The 25,164-nt window shown below is 40.4% G+C and overlaps 1 protein-coding gene across 9 annotated transcripts in view; it reads left to right on the top strand.

The window, feature by feature from the left end:
* CCDC138 (coiled-coil domain containing 138) overlaps nucleotides 1–25,164 on the top strand; it is a 128,594-nt gene that overhangs the window by 81,872 nt on the left and 21,558 nt on the right. For 6 of the 9 annotated variants that reach the window (XM_021925167.2, XM_017947838.3, XM_003909103.5 and 3 more), the window contains 2 exons: nucleotides 6,987–7,125; nucleotides 9,502–9,990. The exons of 1 other annotated variant lie outside the window; for it this stretch is intronic. In XM_021925167.2, the coding sequence (XP_021780859.2) occupies nucleotides 6,987–7,125; nucleotides 9,502–9,667 (305 nt within the window). In that variant the 3' untranslated portion in view covers nucleotides 9,668–9,990. Of the gene's footprint in view, nucleotides 1–6,986; nucleotides 7,126–9,501; nucleotides 9,991–25,164 lie in introns of those variants that run through there. 2 more of the 9 variants (XM_021925169.2, XM_021925168.2) reach the window with 1 other exon arrangement.

The raw sequence follows: 25,164 nt of genomic DNA, 5'->3' as shown, positions 1-25,164 counted from the left end.
CCTTGAACCCAGAGGGAGGAGGCTTCAGTGAGCTGAGATCGTGCCACTGTACTCCAGCCTGGGCAACAAAGCAAGACTTCTTCTCCAAAAAAAATAAAAGTTCCTTCTGTTGAAAAAAAAAGCAAGATAAAAAAGTCTCATTTTTTGTACATTGTTTATGTTGGTAAAATATACATAGCATAAAATTTACCATTTTATCCATTTTTAAAAAATTTTTTTATTTTTTTATTTTTTATTTTTTTTATTTTATTTTTTTATTATTATACTTTAAGTTCTAGGGTACATGTGCATAACGTACAGATTTGTTACATATGTATACTTGTGCCATGTTGGTGTGCTGCACCCATCAACTCGTCAGCACCCATCAACTCGTCATTTACATCAGGTATAACTCCCGATGCAATCCCTCCCCCCTCCCTGTGATAGACCCCGGTGTGTGATATTCCCCTTCCTGAGTCCAAGTGATCTCATTGTTCAGTTCCCACCTATGAGTGAGAACATGCGGTGTTTGGTTTTCTGTTCTTGCGATAGTTTGCTGAGAATGATGGTTTCCAGCGGCATCCATGTCCCTACAAAGGACACAAACTCATCCTTTTTTATGGCTGCATAGTATTTCATGGTGTATATGTGCCACATTTTCTTAATCCAGTCTGTCACTGATGGACATTTGGGTTGATTCCAAGTCTTTGCTATTGTGAATAGTGCCGCAATAAACATACGTGTGCATGTGTCTTTAGAGCAGCATGATTTATAATCCTTTGGGCATGTACCCAGTAATGGGATGGCTGGGTCATATGGTACTTCTAGTTCTAGATCCTTGAGGAATCGCCATACTGTTTTCCATAATGGTTGAACTAGTTTACAATCCCACCAACAGTGTAAAAGTGTTCCTGTTTCTCCACATCCTCTCCAGCACCTCTTGTTTCCTGACTTTTTAATGATCGCCAGTCTAACTGGTGTGAGATGGTCTCTTTGTGGTTTTGATTTGCATTTCTCTAATGGCCAGTGATGATGAGCATTTTTTCATGTGTCTGTTGGCTGTATGAATGTCTTCTTTTGAGAAATGTCTGTTTATATCCTTTGCCCACTTTTTGATGGGGTTGTTTGTTTTTTTCTTGTAAATTTGTTTGAGTTCTTTGTAGGTTCTGGATATTAGCCCTTTGTCAGATGAGTAGATTGCAAAAATTTTCTCCCGTTCTGTAGGTTGCCTGTTCACTCTGATGGTAGTTTCTTTTGCTGTGCAGAAGCTCTTTAGTTTAATTAGATCCCATTTGTCAATTTTGACTTTTGTTGCCGTTGCTTTTGGTGTTTTAGACATGAATTGCTTGCCCATGCCTAATTGTATGCCTTATTTAAATACTGTGTTCTACACAGAATTGATTGACTTCCAGCCTGAAAGATGAGGACATTAGCAGTATTGCACTTTTCATCTTCCCCACCTCAGCTTTCTGATTTTTAAGTGATATTGCTATTTTTATAGTCATAGTTTATATTTTTACCTTTTGTTTTGTGACTGCAATTTCCACATTTGCTACATAACTAGCTTTATTTTATCTAGTTTTACAGTTAATTATATTCAGTGCTTAAGACTAGTCCTTTTACTGTGGCTTCTCCATGTCTGTGTTCTTAATTTTGAATGATCTTTTAATTCCCCTCTCTCACACATACTTTGCCCTATTTCCCTCCACCAATTTAAAGAGGTACTTCATGTTTGAGAATGCCTGAGGCTTTTATACTTAACCAGATCTTGGCTGAGTGGTTTTTAATCTCTTTTGCTTTTGTTCAGAACTTGGTAAATAAACATTGCTCTGTTGTCTTCAGGCATTCATTGTTGCCTGGGAGAATTCAGAGAAGTGTGTGATCATTTCCTCTTCCTCCCTCCTCCTCTTCCTCCCCCCACCATAGCATTCTGCCATTGGCCCCCAAAATTTATGTCCTTCTCATATGCAGAATACATTCATTCCTTAAGTAAGAAATCTAAAGTCCAGAGTTTAACCTAATATCATTCAAATCAGATGTGGATGAGGCCAGTTGTTCTCAAGCTGTGAGCCTGTGAAATGAAACAGGTTGTGTGCATTCAGAACACAGTGGTGGGACAGGCATAGCACAGACATTTCCATTCCAAAAGGGAAAAATAGGAAGAAAGAAATGATAGATAAATCCCAAGCAAGTCTAAAACCAACAAGGTAAACAGCATTAAATCTTAAGGCTCAAGAATAATCTTTGATTCCATGTCCTGCCTCTGGACACATTGGGGTAGGACTTAGGTTGCTATAAAGGAGTATCTGAGACTGGGTAATTTATAAAGAAAAGAGGTTTTATTTTGTCTCATGGTACTGCAGGCTGTACAGGAAGCATGGTGCTGCCATCTGCTTCTGGCGAGGGTCTCAGGAAGCTCAAAATCATGGTAGAAGTCAGCAAGGAGCCAGCAAGTTACATGGAAGAGCAGGAGCAGGAGAGAGGAGGGAGGTGCCACATCCTCTTTAATAAGCAGATTGCATGTGAACTCACTCATCACCAAGGGCATGATGCTGAGCTATTCATTGAGGAATCCACCCCAGTGATCCAAACACCTCCCACCAGGCCCCACCTCCAACACTGGGGATTACATTTCAGTGTGAGATTTGGAGGGCACAAATATCCAGACCATATCCAGCCTCAAGTTTGGGCGACTCTGCTCCTGTTTTTTTGCATGGCACAGACCATGCTGCAGCTCTCACAGATTGGAGTCTTGTGTCTCTCCTAGGCTGGAGTGGCACACTGGTAGGCCCTACCCTTCCAGGGTTTCAGATACAGCCCCCATCCCATGGCATGTCTGAGCATTGCCCTACTGGAGGCTCCCTGTGTTGGCTCTGCCCTCACACCTCTACTTCATATCACTCTATTGGGGGCTTTCCGCAGTGGCCCTGCCCCGTGACAGCTCTCAGCCTGGGCCCTCACGCTTTTCTGGCATCCTTTGAATATAGGTGGAGGCAGCCACACCATCACAGCTCATGCACTTGCACACCCGTGGAGATGGCACCGTACAAACACCATGCCAAGGTTTATCACCTGTGCCTTCTAGAAGGGTGATCTGAGCTGCACCTAAGCCTACTTGAACAACAGCTGAGGTTACCAAGGAGCACTGCACCAGAATTTAGGGAGAAGAGCCTCGAAATTGTTCTGTCACAGGCCCCAGCATTCTGGGCCTGTAATGGGTAGAGCAACTCTGGACATCTCTGAAATACCTTACTGGTCCTTCTCCCATTGTCTCAATAAATAGCACCCTGGCTTCCTTCCATCCACACGAATCTCCTTAACAGATGCTTGCACCACACCTTTGGTTTCTTTCCTCAGCATGCTGTATCATTCTTTACAACATGGCTAGGCTGAGAATTTTCCAGATCTTTAAATTCTGCTTCCCTTGTGATTATAGATTTCATCTTTTATTTCTGTCTTCTCACATTTTTCTGTAAGTCAAGCCACAGAGCACCCTCAAGACTTTGCTTGGATATTTTTTCCACTAAATACCCTGTTTCATCACTGTCAAATTTCTTCCACAGAGCGCTAGGACACAAGCACAATCCCACCAGGTTCTTTGCCGCTTTATTACAAGATCACCTTTTCTTCTGTTTCCAGTAACATGTTTCTCATTTTTTTCTGAGACCTCATTAGAGTAGCCTTTACCATCCAACATTTTGATTGTGACCACTAAGGTAATCGCTAAGAAGATTGAAGCTTTCTCAACAGTTCTCCTTTTCTTTTGAGCCCTCACCACTCTTAATGCTCCTTCCACAGCAGTGTAGGCTTTTTCTAGCATGCACATCCATACTCTTCCAGCCTCTACCCATTACCCAGTTCCAAAGTTACTTCCACATTTTTAGGTATTTGTTACGGCAGCTTCCTGCTACCGTTGCCAACTTCTGTCTTAGTATGTTCAGGCTCCTATAACAAAATTCTCAGACTGGATAATTTATAAACAAATTTACTGTTCACATTTCTAGAGGCTGGGAAGTCTAAAACCAAGGCACCAGCAGATTCAGAGTCTGATAAGGGCCTGTTTCTCGTAGATGGTACCTTCTAGCTATCGCATCACAGAAGGGGCAAACAGGCTTCCTCAAACCTCTCATAATGGTACTAATCTTATTCATGAGGGCGGAGCCTTCATGACCTAACTGCCTCCCAAAGGCCCCTCCTCCGAAAACCATCACCTTGGGAGTTTTAACATAGGAAGTTTGAGGAGGACATTCAGATTAGAGCGAGCACTAAACTCATTCATGAGAGTTCTACTCTTACGCTGTAATTACCTGCCATAGGCCCCTTCCCCCCATAACTATCACAGTGGGGTTAGGCTTTCAACATAGGAATTTAGAGGGGGACACAGACGTTCAGTCCATAACACCAAGTGTATTCAGGTCGAAATTCTAAACTTGAAAGGATGTAATCCATTTGAACATTATAATATTGAAAAAACGTTAAAACCACAGTGTTTCTATTTTATATTTAGCCTGTCTCATCTACAGAATCCCAGAACTTTTTCTCTCCTGTATTTTACATCTGCCTCACAGCTTTAAAAAAGAAATGGGAAACCAAACCAGTGAACCTCTTTTACTTCCTTTTTTTTTTTTTGAGATGGGGTCTCGCTCTGTCACCCAGGCTGGAGTGCAGTGGCGCGATCTCGGCTCACTGCAAGCTCCGCCTCCTGGGTTCATGCCATTCTTCTGCCTCAGCCTCCCGAGTAGCTGGGACTACAGGCGTCTGCCACCACGCCTGGCTAATTTTTTGTATTTTTAGAAGAGACGGGGTTTCACAGTATTAGCCAGGATGGTCTCGATCTCCTGACCCCATGATCTGCCCACCTCGGCCTCCCAAAGTGCTGGAATTACAGGTGTGAGCCACCGCGCCTGGCTGGACCTCTTTTACTTCTAAAAGACCTGTACAGGCTTCACTTTAAAAATAATTCTGATATATTAAAATGTTTGGGGGATGTTGGTTTTTTTTTCCATTGCAGAGGTCATATAAGGAAGTTTACTTTTATTTGGCTTGGGATTCTATTTGGGGCTTCATGTAATCACCCTTAAATGTGTGCCAAAGACTTGATTTAGATAAAAGTACAGTAAAATAAAGTAAGATGTATTCTCTTTCATGCTTTTGCAGTATGCAGAAAAATGATTATAATTTTCTTGTGTGCTTTCTGGGCTTTTTGAGTGAAAACATTGATACTGTAGATTGTACGTATGTTAAGAACCCCTCAGTTACCTTTCTGGTAATGATTTACGTTGTTCTTTTTTTTTTGAGATGGAGTTTTGCTCATGTTGCCCGGGCTGGAGTGTAGTGGCACGATCTCGGCTCACTGCAACCTCTGCCTTGCAGGTTCAAGCAATTCTCCTGCCTCAGCCTCCCGAGTAGCTGGGATTATAGGCGCCCGCCACCAGGCCCGGCTGATTTTTTGTGTTTTTAGTAGAGATGGGGTTTTGCCATTTTGGGCAGGCTGGTCTCAAACTCCTGCCCTCAGGTGATCCACCTGCCTCGGCCTCCCAGAGTGCTGGGATAACAGGTATGAGCCACCATGGCCAGCCGATTTAGGTGGTTCTTTACGCACTAGTTTGAATTCTCTTAGCTATACAACAGTTAACTTTCTTGTTTACAGTTCGTATGAATCCTGTCTCAGGACCTGAACTAAAACTGTGTACGGTTTGTTAATGAGGCTGCTTGAAATTTCAGTTGATTTATTTTTAGCTCTATTTGTAGATGGTGCTGTATCTGTAACCTAAGTTTTTAGTCTTTAGGAAGATTCTGTGTAACACTCTCTCACGTGCACTCACGCTCTCTCTGTCAGGCTCTCTCTGTCTCTCACACACACACACAAAGACACACACACACACAGACGCGCACACACATACCTCGGTAAACTATGTTTAGACCATGCTTTTGTTGGACTATTATTGTGAAAGTAATGAGTTTGGTTACCCTACTTTTACCACATAGTTGCATGCAAAGGGCACATAACCATTGTCTCCAGTGCTCCATTCCTAGCATATACCACTTAGTCTGTTTTATCCTACTGTAGCAGAATGCCTGAGACTGGTGTGTTATAATGAACAGAAGTTTAATGGCTTATATTCTAGAGGCTGGGAAATCCAGCATCAAGGTGCCGGCATCTTGGAGGGCTTCTTGTTGCATCATCGCCTGGCAGAAGACAAGAGGGCAAGAGAGAGCAAGAGGGGGCTGCACTCACACATGAGGGTGGAGCCTCATGGCCTTATCACCTCTTCTTAAAGGTCCCCCTCTTAATACGATTACAATGGCAATTAAATTTAGCGTGAGTTTTAGGGGGGACAAGTCTTCAGACTATAGCATTCTGCCTGCAGGCCCCACATCTCATGTCCTTCTCATAAACAAAATAATTCATTTCATCTAAGTAGCCCCACAAGTCGTAACTTGTAACAGCTTCCAACGTAAAAGACCAGAGTCTCATATAAATTAAATGTGAGACTAGTCTTTTTTTTTTAAATGAATCTTTTCCCTTTTTGCTTTTATGCTCCAAAGGTTCTTCCTTATCCAGTGACTATGTAAATTGTCATTAATATTCAAGTGAAATTCACAAATTTGGGGGCTCTTTGATTTGTTTTTTTTTTTTTTTAAATTTACTACTGAAGCAGAATTTCTTGTTGCTAATTACAGTATTTAAACTGAACTTATTATGAACTTACTGAAGAAATGGCTTTCCTCCTTTCTTTCAAACATGGGATTTCCTCTAGATTTTGCCTATTAGGAATTTAATATTAGGGTAAATAATCTTATCTTTTGTTTGCACTGTTGAATAAGAGCCAGTAGATGTTTTAATTTTTCAGATGATGATATTTTCACTCAAAAATTTAAGTATGAAAAGAATGAAAATCTAAATGAATATTTATAAATGCCTCACATAGTTCTGATTTTAATTTGTTTTTAATTTCCGTTTTAGCTGCTCCCTAATGGTAAAGCACTGTTGATTTGTTTTGCAGAATCCTTGCAGCCTTTCCTGGAAGCCTGTAGCAACTCTTCATTTTTTCGTACTTGCTCTGTGCTACTTCGAGCCCCTAAGCTTGATCTTCAAATACTAGAAAAACTCAGTATTATTTTACAGAAACTTTCCAAAATCAAGTAAGAATTTCTTATTGCTAACATTTTTTATTGAAAAATACCTTACCGTGATCATTTAGACCAGGGGTGTTTAATCTTTTGGCTTCCCTGGGCCACACTGGATGAAGAAGAATTGCCTTGGGCCACACATGAATACACTAACACTAATGATAGCTGATGTGCTAAAAACAAAACAAAACCTCGTAGTATTTTCAGAAAGTTTACAAATTTGTGTTGGGTGGCATTCAAAGCCCTCCTGGGCCGCATGCAGCCCGTGGGCTGCAGGTTGGACAAGCTTGATTTAGACCTTTCTGAATCCCATGCTACTTAAGCTTTCATTATTAAATAAAAATTTCCATTATACAGATGTAGAAAATTAAGATTCATGAATACTAATGTTGATCTAAGACCACATATTTAGTGACAGACTAGAATTAGAGTTCTGATCTCAGAACATCTAGTTGTTTCTATAGCTCATTTCAGGTAAGTGAACTTTAAATAAATCATATAAAAGTAAGAGCAGTTTTTAGCAACCAAGTAATAATATCAGAATAAATTCTTGCATACTGGTATTCTCTAATACCACAGGTGAAAATGAAAAGATAATAAACGTATATTTTGCAAATTCTTATTGATGTGCTAAAGTGAATTTAGGGGATAAGAATGAAGCAAGCAGAAGAGATTTTAAATTACTTTTGTAATGGGGTTTATTTTAGTAAACTCTTATGGACTGCCTACTGCCACTAATTTGGATTTTTTTATGAGAATCAAGGGCTTTCTGTATCCTCATCTTTCTCCTGACTCAGAAATTTGTATAACAGTTACTAAACTACAAATAAGGATATTGATTTTAAGTTGTATTTTCCGTGGTTCTTGGTATACTCTAGTGTTTCCTTTGAGGCAAATCTGGACACCTTCTTTTTCAACTCATTTGTATAATAGTAACATTTTTATTTTGATTTAGGTTCAACTCTTCTCCCCCTGGCCACATCCCCTCATCCATGATTCCCATGGTAGAGAATTTAGATTTTACCAGGCTTCCATATGCTTGAGTAGTAAATGCAATGCATCTTGAAATTATTTGTAGATAGGAATTAAGAGATCCATATGTTCTATTTGGTATCATGCCTAGTAGCGGATTGTAATAAATTATTGTCAAATTATAACCTTATTTTCCAACTGACGAAATTACTAGTTTTGGTCTGATATCTGCTGAATATATCAATTTACTGTCTTCCTTTTCTTGCAGACTATACCGTGATTCTCTTGATTTTAGTAAATTTCTAGTAAGGCCTATTGCAGTTACCCTATGGTGCCATGAAGCTGCAATAACATTACTTAGATTTAATTATTTTTTAGTTCTTAATTCATGGGATTTTTTTTAAAAAGTAGTCCCGAAGTGCAAGTATATCCTTGCGCCAAAATGTTTTACTATTCGTGATGTGTTTGCAGCTTGGGTTCATTTTAGACTTAGATAAAAAACTAAAAGCTTGAACAAGACTTGAACAAGAAGACTGGGAATAGCTGATGCTCAAGCAAGTCTTAAAATAAATCTTTAAGACCACAAAAGATGTAAATCCTTTTGTATTAGGATAGTATATAAGGTTATTTGACAAATTCTCTCAAGAGGTAAAAATAGCTAGACAAGGAAATAAGAAACATAAATTCTTAATGATTGAAATGAAATTACTGATGGGTCATTAGAAAGAGGATGGTTGAACAAGTATTCTGTAGCCAAGTCAAAAGATGGACCAATATTCTGCCACTTTAAAAAGGCCTGCTTACTCTAAATAGCATGATCAAATGTTTGCTTTGCTAGCAGTGAAAAAAAATTCTCATGCTAATAGTGAATAGGGTGCAGTTTTCAGGATTATAAAATGGTTCCAGGCTGGGCACAGTGGTTCACATCTATAGTCTCAGCACTTTGGGAGGCCAAGGAAGGAGGATTGCTTGAGCCCAGAAGTTTAAGACCAGCCTTAGCAACATAGTGACACCATGTATCTACAAAAAATAAACAAAATTAGCCAGGTTTGGTGGTGTGTACTTGTAGTTCTAGCTACTTGGGAGGCTGAGGTGGGAGGACTGCTTGAGCTGGGAAGGTTGAGGCTGCAGTAAGTTATGTTCATGCCACTGCACTCCACCTGGGTGTCAGAACAAGACCTTGTCTCAAAAGAAGAAAAAGTTTCCTTTTTTCCCCAGTGGTTTTCTTCTTCAGGTTTATCTCCTAAAACCTATTTTGTTTGTTTCAGCATCCTAATATTTTAGTCGGCTATTTTCTCCACTGTTTTTAAAACAGATGCCGTTTCTTCATGTTTACACATAGATTATCTTTCGTGTCATTGCAGATAAACTCTCTTAAGTATGTGTAATTAAATAATATATTCATTTTTTTAACAGGAGTAATAAGAAGCTCTTTGAACTTTTCACAATTCATCTGATGCTTCAAGAAATACAAAGGACAACAAACCCAGAGCATGCATTTCTCTGTATTAATCTAAATTCAACTCTGTTCAATTTGGGTTTAACAAAATGTAACTCCCTGGTCTCCAGTGCAAGCCATTAGACTGGCTAATTTTTTAATATAGTATATGTGGTGCTTATTTATAAACATGTAGAAATTACCAAAGTAACTACAATTCTACCAAGGAAAGTTATCAGTAGCATCATTTATCATGAAAAATAAGTACTTTTTTTGAACTTTAAAAATGAAATCTGTAGAAGGTATTGGAACTTTTGGAATGTTTCAGTTCAAGTAAGGTAGTGCTAATGTACAAGATGACATTTCTAGAATGTATGATACTGAAGTTACTTTTTGTAAAAATATATTAGGAAATTTCTTTCTTAATTATGTGATTATTTGGAATAAAATCGGTGCTTATGTGAGAACAGGGTTAAATAATACTGTCTTCTATTTTCTTTTTTTTTTTAATTTATTTATTATTATTATACTTTAAGTTCTAGGGTACATGTGCATAACATGCAGGTTTACATATGTATACTTGTGCTATGTTGGTGCTGCACCCATCAACTCGCTGCTTACATCAGGGTATAACTCCCAATGCAATCCCTCTCCCTCCTCCCCCATGATAGGTCTCCGGGTATGTGATGTTCCCTTCCCTGAGTCCAAGTGATCTCATTGTTCAGTTCCCACCTATGAGTGAGAACACGCGGTGTTTGGTTTCTGTTCTGTGATAGTTTGCTGGAAGAATGATGGTTTCCAGCGGCATCCATGTCCCTACAAAGGACACCTAACTCATCCTTTTATGGCTGCATAGTATTCCATGGTGTATATATACACATTTTCTTAATCCAATCTGTCACCACGGACATTTGCTGATTCCTGCAAGTCTTACATTGTGAATAGTGCTGCAAATAAACATAATGTGCATGTGCCTCAGAGCAGCATAATTTATAACTTTGGGTATATACCCAGTAATGGGATGGTTGGGTCATATGGTACATCTAGTTCTAGATCCTTTAGGAATCGCTAATGTTTTCCATAATGGTTGAACTAGTTTACAATCCCACCAACAGTGTAAAAGTGTTCCGTTTCTCCACATCCTCCAGCACCTGTTGTTTCCTGACTTTAATGATCGCCATTCTAACTGGTGTGAGATGGTATCTCATTGTGGTTTTGATTTGCATTTCTCTGATGGCCAGTGATGATGAGCATTTTTCATGTGTCTGTTGGCTGTATGAATGTCTTCTTTTTGAGAAATGTCTGTTCATATCCTTTGCCCACTTTTTGATGGGGTTGTTTGTTTTTCTTGTAAATTTGTTTGAGTTCTTTGTGGTGGTTCTGGATATTAGCCTCTTTGTCAGATGAGTAGATTGCAAAAATTTTCTCCCATTCTGTAGGCTGCTGTTCACTCTGATGGTAGTTTCTTTTGCTGTGCAGAAGCTTTTAAAGGCTTAATTAGGATCCCATTTGTCAATTTTGGCTTTTCTTGCTGCTGTTAAGCTTTTGTGTTTTAGGACATGAAGTCCTTGCCCATGCCTATGTCCTGAATGGTACTACCTTAGGCTTTCCTAGGATTTTTATGGTATTAGATCTAACATTTAAGTCTCTAATCCATCTTGAATTTACCTCGTGATAAGGAGTAAGGAAAGGATCCAGTTTCAGCTTTCTACTATGGCTAGCCAATTTTCCTAGCACCATTTATTAAATAGGGAATCCTTTCCCCATTTCTTGTTTCTCTCTTGTGGTTTGTCAAAGATCAGATGGCTGTAGATGTGTGGTATTATTTCTGAGGACTCCTGTTCTGTTCCATTGGTCTATATCTCTGTTTTGGTACCAGTACCATGCTGTTTTGGTTACTGTAGCCTTGTAGTATAGTTTGAAGTCAGGTAGCTTGATGCCTCCAGCTTTGTTCTTTTGACTTAGGATTGTCTTGGAGATGGCTTGGTTCCATATGAACTTTAAAGAAGTTTTTTCCACCCCAGAAGAAACTCATTGGTAGCTTGATGGGATGGCATTGAATCTATAAATTACCTTGGGTATGGCCATTTTCAATGATATTAATTCTTCCTATCCATGAGCATGGTATGTTCTTTCCATTTGTTTGTGTCCTCTTTTATTTCACTGAGCAGTGTCGCAGTTCTCCTTGAAGAGGTCCTTTTTACATCCCTGTAAGTTGGATTCCTAGGTATTTATTCTCTTTGAAGCAATTGTGAATGGAAGTTCATTCCTGATTGCCTCTGCTTTGTCTGTTACTGGTGTATAAGAATGCTTGTGATTTTGCACATTAATTTTGTATCCTGAGACTTTGCTGAAGTTGCTTATCATTTAAGGAGATTTTGGCGGAGACAATGGGGTTTTCTAAATATACAATCATGTCATCTGCAAAGAGGGACAATTTGATTTCTTCTTTTCCTAACTGAATACCCTGATTTCTTTCTCTTGCCTAATTGCCCTAGCCAGAACTTCCAACACTATGTTGAATAGATGGTGAGAGAGGGCATCCCTGTCTTGTGCCAGTTTTCAAAGGGAATTTTTCCAGTTTTTGCCCATTCAGTATGATATTGGCTGTGGGTTTGTCATAAATAGCTCTTTCTTATTTTGAGGCACGCTCCATCAATACCGAATTTATTGAGTGTTTTTAGCATGAAGGGCTGTTGAATTTTGTCAAAAGCCTTTTCGCATCTATTGAGATAATCATGTGGTTCTTGTCTTTGGTTCTATTTATATGCTGGATTATGTTTATTGATTTGCTTAATGTTGAACCAGCCTTGCATCCCAGGATGAAGCCCACTTGATCATGGTGGATGCTTTTTGATGTGTTGCAGAATCCAGTTTGCCAGTATTTTATTGAGGATTTTGCATCGCATGTTCATCAGGATATTGGTCTAAAATTTTTGTTGTGTCTCTGCCAGGCTTTTGTATCAGGATGATGCTTGGCCTCATAAAATGAGTTAGGAGGATTCTCTTTTTCTAGTTGATTGGAATAGTTTCAGAAGGAATGGTACCAACTCCTCCTTGTACCTCTGGTAGAATTCAGCTGTGAATCCATCTGGTCCTGGACTTTTTTTGGTTGGTAGGCTATTAATTATTGCCTCACTCTCAGAGCCTGCTATTGGTCTATTCAGGGATTCAACTTCTTCCTGCTTAGTCTTGGAAGCAGTGTAAGTAACCAGGAAATTATCCATTTCTTCTAGGTTTCCAGTTTATTTTATGTGTGAGGTGTTTATAGTATTCTCTGATGGTAGTTTTTTGTATTTCTGTGGGGTCGGTGGTGATATCCCTTTATCATTTTTAATTGCGCTGATTTGATTCTTCTCTTTTCTTCTTTTATTAGTCTTGCTAGTGGTCTGTCAATTTTGTTGATCTTTTCAAAACCAACTCCTGGATTCATTGATTTTTTGAGGGTTTTTGTGTCTCTATCTCCTCTGAAGTCTTGCCTGATCTTTAAGTTATTTCTTTTGCCTTCTGCTGGCTTTCTCAATGTGTTTTTGCTCTTCTCTCAGTTCTTTAATTATGCATGTTAAAGTGTCAATTTTAGATCTTTCCTGCTTTCTCTTGTGGGCATTTAGTGCTATAAATTTCCCTGGCACACTGCTTTTAAATGTGTCCCAGAGACTTGGCATGTTGTATCTTTTGTTCTCATTGGTTTCAAAGAACATCTTTATTTCTGGCTTCATTTCAAGTATGTACCCAGTAGTCATTCAGGAGCAGGTTGTTCAGTTTCCATGTAGTTGAGCGGTTTTGATTGAGTTTCAGTCCTGAGTTCTAGTTTGATTGCACTGTGGTCTGAGAGACAGTTTGTTATAATTTCTGTTCTTGTACATTTGTTGAGGAGTGCTTTACTCCACCACGTGGTCAATTTTGGAGGCACGATGTGGGTGCTGAGAAGACGTATATTCTGTTGATTTGGGGTGGAGAGTTCTATAGATGTCTATTAGGTCTGCTTGCTGCAGAGATGAGTTCAATCTCTGATATCCTTGTTAACTTTCTTGTCTCGTTGATCTGTCTAATGTTGACAGTGGAGTGTTGTGAAGTCTCCCATTATTACTGTATGGGAGTCTAAGTCTCTGTAAGTCTCTCATGACTTGCTTATGAATCTGGGTGCCCTGTATTGGGTATATATTTAGATAGTTAGCTCTTCCTGTTGAATTGATCCCTACCATGTAATGGCCTTCTTTGTCTCTTTGATCTTTGGATGGCTTCTTAAGTCTGCTTTATCAGAGACTAGTATTGCAACCCCCTGCTTTTTTGTTCTCCATTTACTTGGTAAATCTTCTCCTCCATCCCTTTATTTTGAGCTTAAGTGTATGTCTCTATGCGGTGAGATGGTCTCCTGAATAAAGGACTGATGGGTCTTGACTCTTTATCCAGTTTGCCAGTCTTCGTGCCTTTTAATTGAGCATTTTGGTCCATTTACATTTTAAGGTTAAGATTGTTATGTGTGAACTTGATCCTGCCATTATGATATTAACTGGTTATTTTGCTCGTTAGTTGATGCAGTTTCTTCCTAGCCTCATGGTCTTTACATTTTGGCATGTTTCTTTAAATGGCTGGTACCGCTATGTTCCTTTTCCATGTTGAGTGCTTCCTTCAGGGTCTCTTTGTATAAGTATGGCCTAGGTGATAAAATTCTAAGCATTTGCTTATCTGTAAAGGATTTTATTTCTCCTTCAATTTATGAAACTTAGTTTGGCTGATATGAAATTCGGCTGAAAATTCTTTTCTTTAAGAATCGCTGGAATATTGGCCCCCACTCTCCTCTCGCTTCGAGTTTCTACCGAGATCTGCTGCCGTTCACGTGGCTTCCCTTTGTGGGTAACCCGACCTTTCTCTGTTCTTAAGATTTTTCCTTCATTTCCAACTTTGGTAACCTGGCAAAATATGTCTTGAGTTGTTCTTCTCGAGAGTACCTTTGTATGCTCTCTCTGTATTTCCTGATTTGAATGTTGGCCTGCCCTACTAGGGTTGGGGAAGTTCTCCTGGATGATATCCTGAAGAGTGTTTTCCAAACTTGGTTCCATTTTCCCCTCACTTTCAGGCACCCCAGAATCAGACGAGATTTGGTCTTTTACATACAATCCCATACTTCTTGCAGGTTTTGTTCATTTTTTCTTTTTTCTTTTGGTTTCTCTTCTTCTCGCTTCATTTCTCAATTATTTGATCCTCAATCGCTGATACTCTCTTCCAGCTGATCGAGTCGGCTACTGAAGCTTGTGCATTTGTCAAGCATATTTCTCGTGTCATGGTTTTCATCTCTTTCATTTCGTTTATGACCTTCTGCATTAATTACTCTAGCCATCAATTCTTCCACTTTCAAAGATTTTTAGTTTCTTTGCTGGCAATGTAATTCTCCTTTTTAGCTCTGAGAAATTTGATGGACTGAAGCCTTCTTCTCTCATCTCGCCAAAGTCATTTCGTCAAGCTTTGATCCTCGCTGGCTATGAGCCGCGCCCTTGCCGAGGAGATGCGCCTATTTTTGAATTTCCAGCTTTTCTGCCCTGCTTTTCCCCATCTTTGTGGTTTTATCTGCCTCTGGTCTTTGATGATGGTGGATGTCCTGATGTTTTATGTAGGTGTCCTCCCTGTTTGATAATTTTCTAACAGTCAGGACCCTCAGCTGTAGGTCTGTTGAGATTGCTTGAGGTCCACTCCAGACCCTGTTTGCCTGGGTATCAGCAGCAGAGCTGCAGAAGATGTAGCCATTTTGAACAGCGAAAATCCACCCATTCTTGCTTTGGAAGCTTCCTCTCAGGGGTGTGCTCCACCCTGTGAGAGGTGTGGGGTGTCAGACTGCCCCCCAGTGGGGGATGTCTCCCAGTTAGGCTACTCAGGGGTCAGGGACCCACTTGAGCAGGAGTCTGTCCCTTCTCAGATCCTCAACCTCTGTGTTGGGAGATCCACTGCTCTCTTCAAAGCTGTCGACAGAGTCAGTTTTGGCGCCTGCAGAGGTCTCTGGTGAGTTTGTTGCTTACTGTGCCCTGTCCCCAGAGGTGGAGTCTACAGAGACAGTAGTTTCTTTCTTGAGCTGCTGTGAGCTCCACCCAGCTGGAGCCCCAGCAGCTTGTTTACACTACTTAAGCCTCAGCAATGGCGGCGCCCCTCCCCCAGCCTCGCTAAGCGTGCCTTGCCGTAGATCATCACAGACTGCTGTGCTAGCAATGGGAGGCCCGCCGGTGTGGGACCCTCCCGGCCAGGTGGTGGATATGATCTCCTGGTGTGCCTGTTTGCTTAAAGCAGGCATTGGGGTGGAGCTACCCCATTTTCCAGGTGTTGTGTGTGTCTCAGTTCCTGTGGCTAGGAAAAGGGATTCCTTCCCCCTTGCGCCTCCCAGGTGAGGCAATGCCTCACTCTAAGCTCAGCCTCGCTGGTCGCGCTGCAGCAGCTGACCAGCACCGATCGTCCGGCACTCCCCAGTGAGATGAACCCAGTACCTCAGTTGAAAATGCAGAAATCACCGGTCTTCTGTCTCGCTCGCGCTGGGAGTTGGAGACTGGAGCTGTTCCTATTCGGCCATCTTGCTCCGCCCCCTCTATTTTCTTAATATATTAGAATCCTTCCTTTTGAAAGCAAAAGTATGTATCTTTAAACTATCATCTTGATACCATAACTTTTCTATATACTGTATCCTAGATTAACAAATGATGATTTTTTTTTAATTGTGCTCTCTGTGGGATAGAAAAAGTTGTTTTTTATTGTGCTGTTCACAGGTTTAAAAACTTTTTTTTGTTTTCAAAATAATTATTACTGGAGCATGTAATACAAGGCGAGACATTTTTTAAACATCGAAAGGTAAACAAAAATAATAGTCCTGTTACCAGAAATATCTCTTGGTAGAGCCAAAGATGAGTAAAGTGGCCAGAGGTCTGGGTGAAGTAAAGGTGGTAAAACTTGGGACTTAGGACAGGATACTGAGGAACATTGTGTTAAAAAGTCATAAGATCATATATGATCAGTGTATAATCTCAGTTTCAGGAGTTAGAAGAAATTTTCAAGAAACTACTGGGCCTCTTCAAAAAAATACCAGAAAATGTGCCATTTTTGAAGTAGAAACAGAAAGCCATAATGAAAGAACAGGCCAAGGTGAGAATGCTGGAACCACAGAAACTTAAAAATGCAGAAGCCCAGGCGCAGTGGCTCACGCCTGTAATCCCGGAACTTTGGGAGGCTGAGGTGGGCAGATCACCAAAGGTCAGGAGTTCAAGACCAGCCTGGCCAACATGGTGAAACCCCGTCTCTACTAAAAATACAAAATTAGCCGGGCGGTGGTGGGTGCCTGTGATCCCAGCTACTCGGGAGGCTGAGGCAGGAGAATCACTTGAACCCGGGCGGCAGAGGTTCCAGTGAGCCGAGATTGTGCCATCGTACTCCAGCCTGGGCAACAAAGTGAGATTCTGTCTCAAAAAAATAAAAATAAATAAGTAAAATAAAAATGCAGAAGCCAAAGTGCACATTAGAAACAAAAAATAACATCGATACTTCATAAAATAGGATTAGCATGACAAGAGCAAACAAGAAGTTCTCTCAGAACTCAGAGTACATAGAGATTGTACTCATGAGAGTGGATGGCAGATTCTAGGACAGAGCCTGGCACTTCTGCAGGGCGGCATTTGGTGTTTCTGAAGAAGAGAACAGAACAAATGGAGCGGAAGCAATATTCAGAAATACAGTTGAATAAAGATTCTGGCGGCCAAAGAAAGAGCTGCATGTACAGATTGAAAGGGCTCATCATGTTCCAGAAAAACCTATGAGAAAAGGGTTCTATAATTAGATGCATCCTGGCCAAATGTTAATTTATAAGGATAAAAGCACAAACAAAAGCCAGTTACTTACAAGAAAGGAAAAACCAGGCTAGCCTTACAGAATGCTGGAAGGTAATAGGGAGCTCTAGAGGAGAAGATTTTTAATCCAAGACTTTATCCCTAGTGAAGATGCCTGTCATAAGTGAGGACAATGGAAAGACATCCTCAGACATTCAGGCGTTGAGATATTATACCACTTACATACTATTCTGGAGAAAGCAATGACTTAAAGATTAATCAACTTAGAGATGAAAGAAAACAGTTTATTAAATCAACCTCATATCAAAAGCACTGAACACTGAAACAACTTAAACATTAAATAACTGTTGTAACTGTTTATGAGATGGAGTGAGATGTTAAATTCCTCAAAAGGATAAATAATGGAAAAAGCAGCCCCCTCGCGCTTCCTTCCTCCATCATCATGATGTGTACAGTTGACTCCATTTCTCACCCTGTCTTCATAAGTCTTTCAGGGTCAAGTGATTTCAGGCCAAGAAACAAAAGCAAAATTGTCTCATTCCCCATTGTATTCAGATGAAAACTGATGATAAAATCAGGTACAGTTCCAAGAGGAGACACTGGAGAGAAACCACGCTGGGTCTGTAAGCAGTTGCAAATGAGATGGCACACATATTTATGCTGTATCAAGGTCACTGTCATCTTACCATATCAGACTGAAAATGTCACCACTATCTGGACCGTCAGATATGTTTATTGGGAAAATCGTTTTTCTCTTTGTGTATATGTTATGCACTAGCAGGGTGGTTTAGTAACAAATCTGTGAGACCTTTTATTTGAAAACATTTGTTTTTAAATAATGGGAAAAGCAGCATGTTAGTAGTGAGTATCTGGGTAAGACTATCTTAGCTTTTGTTAACAAAAACTAAGAATTGATGGGGCCTTGAGATTGAGGTAGAGATGAAAGAGGAGCTGTTAAGTACAATATTCTACGTTATCATCAGAAAGAGTCGAAATGTTCCCTTTCACTGTTAGAAACATGTAAGATAAAGAATCCTTTTGGAAAATATCAGGGAAACTATTAAAATAAAAATAGCATAAATATTCTCAAAACACTGAAAAAGAGAAATAAAATAGATATAGCAAAAAATAGAATGACAGGAACATGAAAAGAACAAAAATATTTAGGATAAAGAGGTTTTAAAAATTATTTGTTCTTTATGGTCATGTGCTAATAAATTTGAAAATCTGAATGAAATGGACTATTCTCTAGGGAAAGATCAAAATTGGCTTAAGAAGTCTGCACTAGCAAACCATTGCAGTCATTTATTTATTTATTTAATTTTTTTGTAGAGACAAGAGTTTTGCCATGTTGCCCAGGCTGGTCTTGAACTCCTGAACTTGAGCAGTCTGCCTGGCTCAGCCTTCCAGAATGCTGGGATTGCAAGCATGAGCCAGTGCGCCTAGCCTACAGTCTTTTATAAAATTATCAAAGAATTATTTTTTTAAATGGCTGCAAGTCCAGGTGTTTTACAAGTGGATTGTTTTACAATTTCAACATGAAATATTTAAAGTTATTTAAACTGTCCCAGAATGTAGAAAAATCAAATTCATTTTATGCAGTTAGCATGAACCTAGTATCAAACAGTTGGCAAAATGAGAAAGAATAAGATTTAAAAGTCTTAAAGAATTATGGAGAAATTAATACCAACTGCATATGACAGAAACATTAATCCATGATTAAGTAGGATAACATACATTCCAGAAATACAAGATTAGCTTTCTAATAGAAAAATATATTTTGGCCAGGCTAAGTTTTTAGTATATTATTATTATTTAATCCTCATAATAACTTTGTGATGGGTTTTTTAATTGTTACCATTTTATAGATCAAAAAAGAAATGGGGTTAGGGAGATCTGAGTAACTAAGCCACTATCATTGTTGTGACTAGAGCTCTGTTAGTTGAAGGGGAGTGAGAGGGAATTTGCAATACTAGGTTTTTACCCATATTATAGTTGTAACTAGAGTCCTTGAGTTTACCTCCTCTCTTCCAACCTCCAAATTTATTGGAATAACAAAAGAAATTTTTCTAGAGTAAACGATGTAAAATAGAAAATTTTTATTTTCAGCAGTGTGGTGGACTATATCTATTCTCCAGGTGCAGTGCAACTAAAAATGTTACAAGTACATAGGCATGTGGTTGAGCTGGTGGCAAAGTAAAACAGTTCCTTGGAGACCAGACCTAAGAAACAAATCCAAAGCAAAAGAAAAAAATTAAAAAACCAGAAATCAATGAAATAGAAAAAAGGAAGTCAACAAAACCAAAAGCTATTTCTTTGGAAATATCAATAAAATTAATAAGCTTCCAGCCAGGCTAACTTAAAAGGAAAAAACAAAACAAAACAAACAAAAAAAAACAAAAACGAAAGAAGGCACAAATTGCTAATACCAAAAATGAAAGAGGGGACATTACTGTATATTCCATGTTCATAGATAGGAAGACTCAATATTAAGATGTCTGTTCTTCCCAACTTGATCTATAAATACAATGGAAATCCTATTCAAAATCCTAACAAGTTATTTTGTGAGTACCAACTGACTTTCTCCCATGAATTATGAACTTTCTTAATGGCATCTAGAAGGCTAAACTTTCTAGGTTTTCATAGCTAGAGAGGAGCTAGGGAGGAGACATCAAGGCCTGGCTTCAAAGCTTCAAAGGACAGGCCGACTCTCTTGTTAGAGTTTAATGGAGCTGGTGACTTTAACTTGAAGGCAATGCTCATTTACCATTCTGAAAATCCTAGGGCCCTTAAGAATTATGCTAAATCTCCCCTACCTGTACTCTGTAAATGGAAGAACAAAGCCTGGATGACAGCACATCTGTTTACAGCATCACTTCTTGAATACTTCAAGCCTGCTGTTGAGACCTACTGCTCAGATAAAACAGACTTTTCTGAAAACATTACCATTTATTAACAGTGCACCCAGTGACCAAAGAGCTCTAATGGAGATGTACAAGATTAATGTTTCCATGCCCGATAACATAACATCCATTCTACAGCCTGTGAACCAAAATGTAATTTCAACTTTCAAGTCAATTTGCTTCTCCATATATACTTTATAATTCATGGGAGAAGGTCAAAATGTCAACATTAACAGGAGTTTGGAAAAAGTTGATTTCAATCCTCATAAATGACTTTGAGGGGTTTAAGACTTCAATGGAGGAAGTAACTGCAGATGTGGAGGAAATTGCAAATGAACTAGAATCAGATGTGGAGCCTAAGATGGCATGGTCTTCCAGAAGAAGGCTGTTTCATCTACACTGGAAATCTGTTGTGTAGTGTAGTCACTTCATCAGTGGCCTTACCTCAGTCTTCTGGAGAACTTACTGCAGCTTCTACACCAGCACTTGCTGCTTCACCTTGCACTTTTATGTTATGGAGATGATTTCTTTCCTAAAACCTCATGAACCAACCTCTGCTAGCCTCAACTTTTCCTTCTGCAGCCTCCTCAGCCTTCTTAGAATTGAAAAGAGTTAGGGCCTTGCTTTGGATTAGGCTTTGGCTTAAAGGAATATTGTGGCTGATTTGATCTGTCAATACCATTAAAACTTTCTCCTTATCAGCAGTAAGGCTGCTGTGTTTTCTTATCATTTGTGTATTCTCTGGAGTAGCACTTCTAATTTCCTTTAAGAACTTTTCTTTTGCTTTCACAACTTCGTAGTTGGGCGCAAGAGGCCTAGCCTTCAGCTTTTCTTGGCTTTGGACATGCTAAATTACCCAACCATTTCTAGATTTTCATTTAAAGTGAGAGATGTGAGACTCTTTCTTTCACTTGGACACTTAGAGGGCATTTTAAGGTTATTAATTGGCCTAATATTAGTATTGTTATGTCTCAGGAAATGGAGAGCGATCCAAGGAGAGGGAGAGATGGGGGGATCAGCCAGTCAGTGGAGCAGTCAGAACACACACATTTATCAGTTAGGTTTGCTGTCTTACATGGGTGTGGTTCTTGGCATCCTGAAACAATTACAATAGTAACATCAGAGATTATTGGCCAGGCACGATGGCTCACTCTTGTAATCCCAGCACTTTGGGAAGCTGAGGCTGGAGGATTGCTTGAGGCCGGGAGTTTGAGACCAGCCTGGGCAACATAACAAGACCCTGTTTCTACAAAAAGAGTAAAAATAAAAATAAACCAGCCAAGTGTGGTGGCAGGCGCTTGTAGTCCTAGCAACTTGAGAAGCTGAGGCAGGAGGATCACATGAACCTAGGAGTTGGAGGCTGCAGTGAGCTATGATCACAACACTGCACTTCAGTCTGGGCAATGGAGTGAGACCCCGTCTCTAAAAATAAATAAATAAATAAATAAATAAATAAATAAATAAAAATAACTGATCACAGATCACCATGACAGATATAATAATAGTAACAGAAAAGTTTGAAAAATGCAAATTACATTTTTCACAAGATGCAGGGTTGCCACAAATCTTCAATTTGTAAAAGACGCAGTATCTGTGAACCACAATAAAGGCGAAGTGCAACCAAAAAAAGTATGCCTGTATGCAAACGCAGAGCTCACACCCTTCTGATGAACAGATAGAAGTATCAGATCCTTTTCTATGCTAGCAAAGGATTTTAAGAGTTTGGAATTCTCTAAAAGTGTAAAGCTCTTAGGAGGGTGTTATTGGGCAAAGCAGTGCTTTATCTCATTCTCTTGTTTGCCTGTTCAAACTTCCCACCCTTTGTAGACCCACTTGCTGTGTTATTGTAGGTTAAGCCCCTGAGGCCCTTTTCTCTCACCTCTTCTGTTCACCTCCCATCCCCTTTCCATGGCATCCTCCATGCCCTTCTGGTATGCACATGTCTCTTCATTTTCTTCTCAGGCCTCCTCTTTCTCTCTCTCTTGCCATCTCTTTAAGTTATTGAAATTCTTGAAATCCTAAGCTGGCCTGGCACTGAGAGGTAAGCACCTAAGAGCGTCAGTCTTCCTTAGATAGATAGAACTGTGTGCAGATCTGGGACTGCTGAAAGGGTGTGAGGTAAGGGTTTAAGGATGGCGCAAGTAGGGTGGGGTTAAAAAAGACCTTGTCATCTTTAAATAATTGCATCAAGATTAAACTTGGTACTGAATTCAGCAGTGTTCATTTCTTATTTTCCACTGTATTTCGTTTCAACCCATCCTCTATTTTATGAGCCCAAAGCCTTTAAGGTGTGATACAGCTTTCAAATTCTTGAAATTTGCCCAAGAAATACTTTGTATCATGAGGTCTGCAGTTATTTATACAAATCCCTGAAAATATTTCATGGCAAATCTGTAGCTCCTAGTTGAGATGAGACCAAACTGGAAAAATCTCTGTGGCTGTGATTATTGTCAGTTCTGTAAGATGAAGATGGGACCAGTGACAAGAATGTGCACTGTTTGCTGAGCAGTCACCTGCACAGGGCCATGTGCTTTTCAGACATTGCCTCTTTCATTTTTGAGCAGAATGCCAGTTGTGCCATCCCTGACATATAGATGAGATGAAGATCCAGACATAACCAGCAAGGGCAGGGATGGGATACAATCCATGTGTGGCTGATTCCCAGGGCTCACATGTGTGCAGTTTTCTCTCCAGAACGGTTTGCCTTAGTGAGGAGAGGATTCAGGATGTTCAGTTTCAACCACACTGACTGGGCTGGAATCTTTGTTGACCCTTCCACTCTACATTCCTCCCTGGCCGGGGAGGCTCACTCGAGTGGGCTTCTTGCTGGGCTTGGCCAGTGGGTGTTGCCATCAGGAGACAACAGGGCATCTGCTTCTCCAGGGCATCCCTGAGGGCACAGTGCTCTGTGACTCCAGGGTCTGCCCCTCATGGTTTCTCTAAACCTCACTCCTCTTTTTGTAAACAGCCCCTTCATAAATTACCCACCTCGGCCGGGCCCAGTGGCTCATGCCTGTAATCCCAGCACTTTGGGAGGCCGAGGCGGGCGGATCACGAGGTCAGGAGATCGAGACTATCCTGGTTAACCCGGTGAAACCCTGTCTCTACTAAAAAATACAAAAAATTAGCCGGGAGTGGTGGCAGGCATCTGTAGTCCCAGCTACTCGGGAGGCTGAGGCAGGAGAATGGCGTGAACCCAGGAGGCGGAGCTTGCAGTGAGCCAAGATCGTGCCACTGCACTGCAGCCTGGGCAACAGAGCAAGACTTCGTCTCAAATAAATAAATATATACATACATACATTACCCACTTTGAGGGTGTCGTCTGCTTTCTGTCAGGAGCAGGACTGACTCACTAGCATCACTCCTAAATAATGTGAACTTGTTTTGATTTTTTGTTTGAGGCAGTCTCACTCTGTTTCCTAGGCTAGAGTGCAGTGGCATGGTCTTGGCTCACTGTAGCTTCTGCCTTCTGGGCTCAAGCAATCCTTCCACCGTAGCCATCCCAGTAGCTGGGACTATAAGCGTGCACCACCAGGCTTGGCTAAGTTTTAAAATATTTGTAGAGATGAGGTCTCGCTATGTTGCCAGACTGGTCTTGAACTCCAGGGCTCAAGTGATCCTTCTGCCTCAGCTTCCTAAAGTGTTGGGATTACAGGTATGAGCCACTGCACCTGCCCAATGATGGGAACTTTTAGAAAGTCACTTCAGTTCTCTGGGCCCAACTTGCTTTACCTGTGAAGCAGGGACCATGGTGCCGGGTCTCCCAGATTGTGAATGTCAAAGAAAACAGGTAGAGAGGCACTTTGGAAGACATAACACTCCTCAGAATGGGAGCTAGCAGTGTAATTCCACAAGGCGCAGAATGGGCATTCAGTGCATAGCCTGACTGGAAGTGGAGCATCCTTTGTGAGAAAAGGAAACCTCTGAGACAGTGAATATGTTTCCTTTCCGAAAAGCTTGATGCAATTAAAATAGAAGAAAGGGCACCGCTGAAGAGAATAAGAGGAGAAGGGATCTTTGTTTTGTTTTTGCTTGTTTCTTTATGGTAGCGACAGCGTATTTCATGTAGGAACCTGTGACAAAGCTCCACATAATAAACATGAGAAAGTCAAGGATGATGGTTTTGGCCAAGGAGCAAATGACATGCCACAGCTGCCCTGGCAGGTCCCCTTTTAGAGATTGTGTCCTCGCGGATGGGACTCCGAAGCAGCTGCAACAGGCATCTTCCAGCTGGGAAAGGCCACTTGACCTCTTTTTCTCTTTCGAAAGCCAGGCAGCTGTGAGTCCAGGCTTGTCACTCCTGGGTGCGGGCTCAGGATTTGAAGGTGGGCCTGCCAAGCCACACACCCTCTTTCGAAACACCTCTGCTCTGTGGCCAGGTTTTTCAGCCCCTCCCCACTCCCCATCAGCAGTGGCTTCTGGAATTTCCCTGTCTGTAGAATGAGAATAGTTACACCAACATTTCTTCCCAAGGAGCTAATTGGAATATTGCAATACGAATCTTTGCAGAGAATCAATCCTGAGAGATGCTAAAGGATAATTTAGCTCATATAAGTACTAATCAGTATCTCTTTTCCAGGTATTCTGTAAGGGAGCTGAAACTTCCAACCTTTCTTCCTATTCACAAACCCACCTTCACCTGCCCCCAGTGCTGAACTTTGGTTTTTCATGTTGCTTTTGCAGAACTTTAAAACATTTGATTTCCCTGATGAGTCTTTGTACTGAGGGGCCAGTGCAGTTTGCTTGGCACTTTGTTTTCCTCTCATATAACTTTTCCCTGCCAATAAGGCATTTAGGCCGAGAGAAAAAGTTATTGAGCATGTGCATCCAAATTTGAGATGATCGTTATTTCATTTACCTAATGACTTTAACTTCTTTGATACTGTGTTTGTCTTATGAATGTAATGGCTTTCTCACT

The sequence above is a fragment of the Papio anubis genome, chromosome 14 (assembly GCF_008728515.1).
Source record: "Papio anubis isolate 15944 chromosome 14, Panubis1.0, whole genome shotgun sequence".
NCBI classification, from domain to species: domain Eukaryota; kingdom Metazoa; phylum Chordata; class Mammalia; order Primates; family Cercopithecidae; genus Papio; species Papio anubis.
The sequence above is the reverse complement of the archived record's forward strand: the minus strand, read 5'-3'. Positions and strand labels throughout refer to the sequence as shown.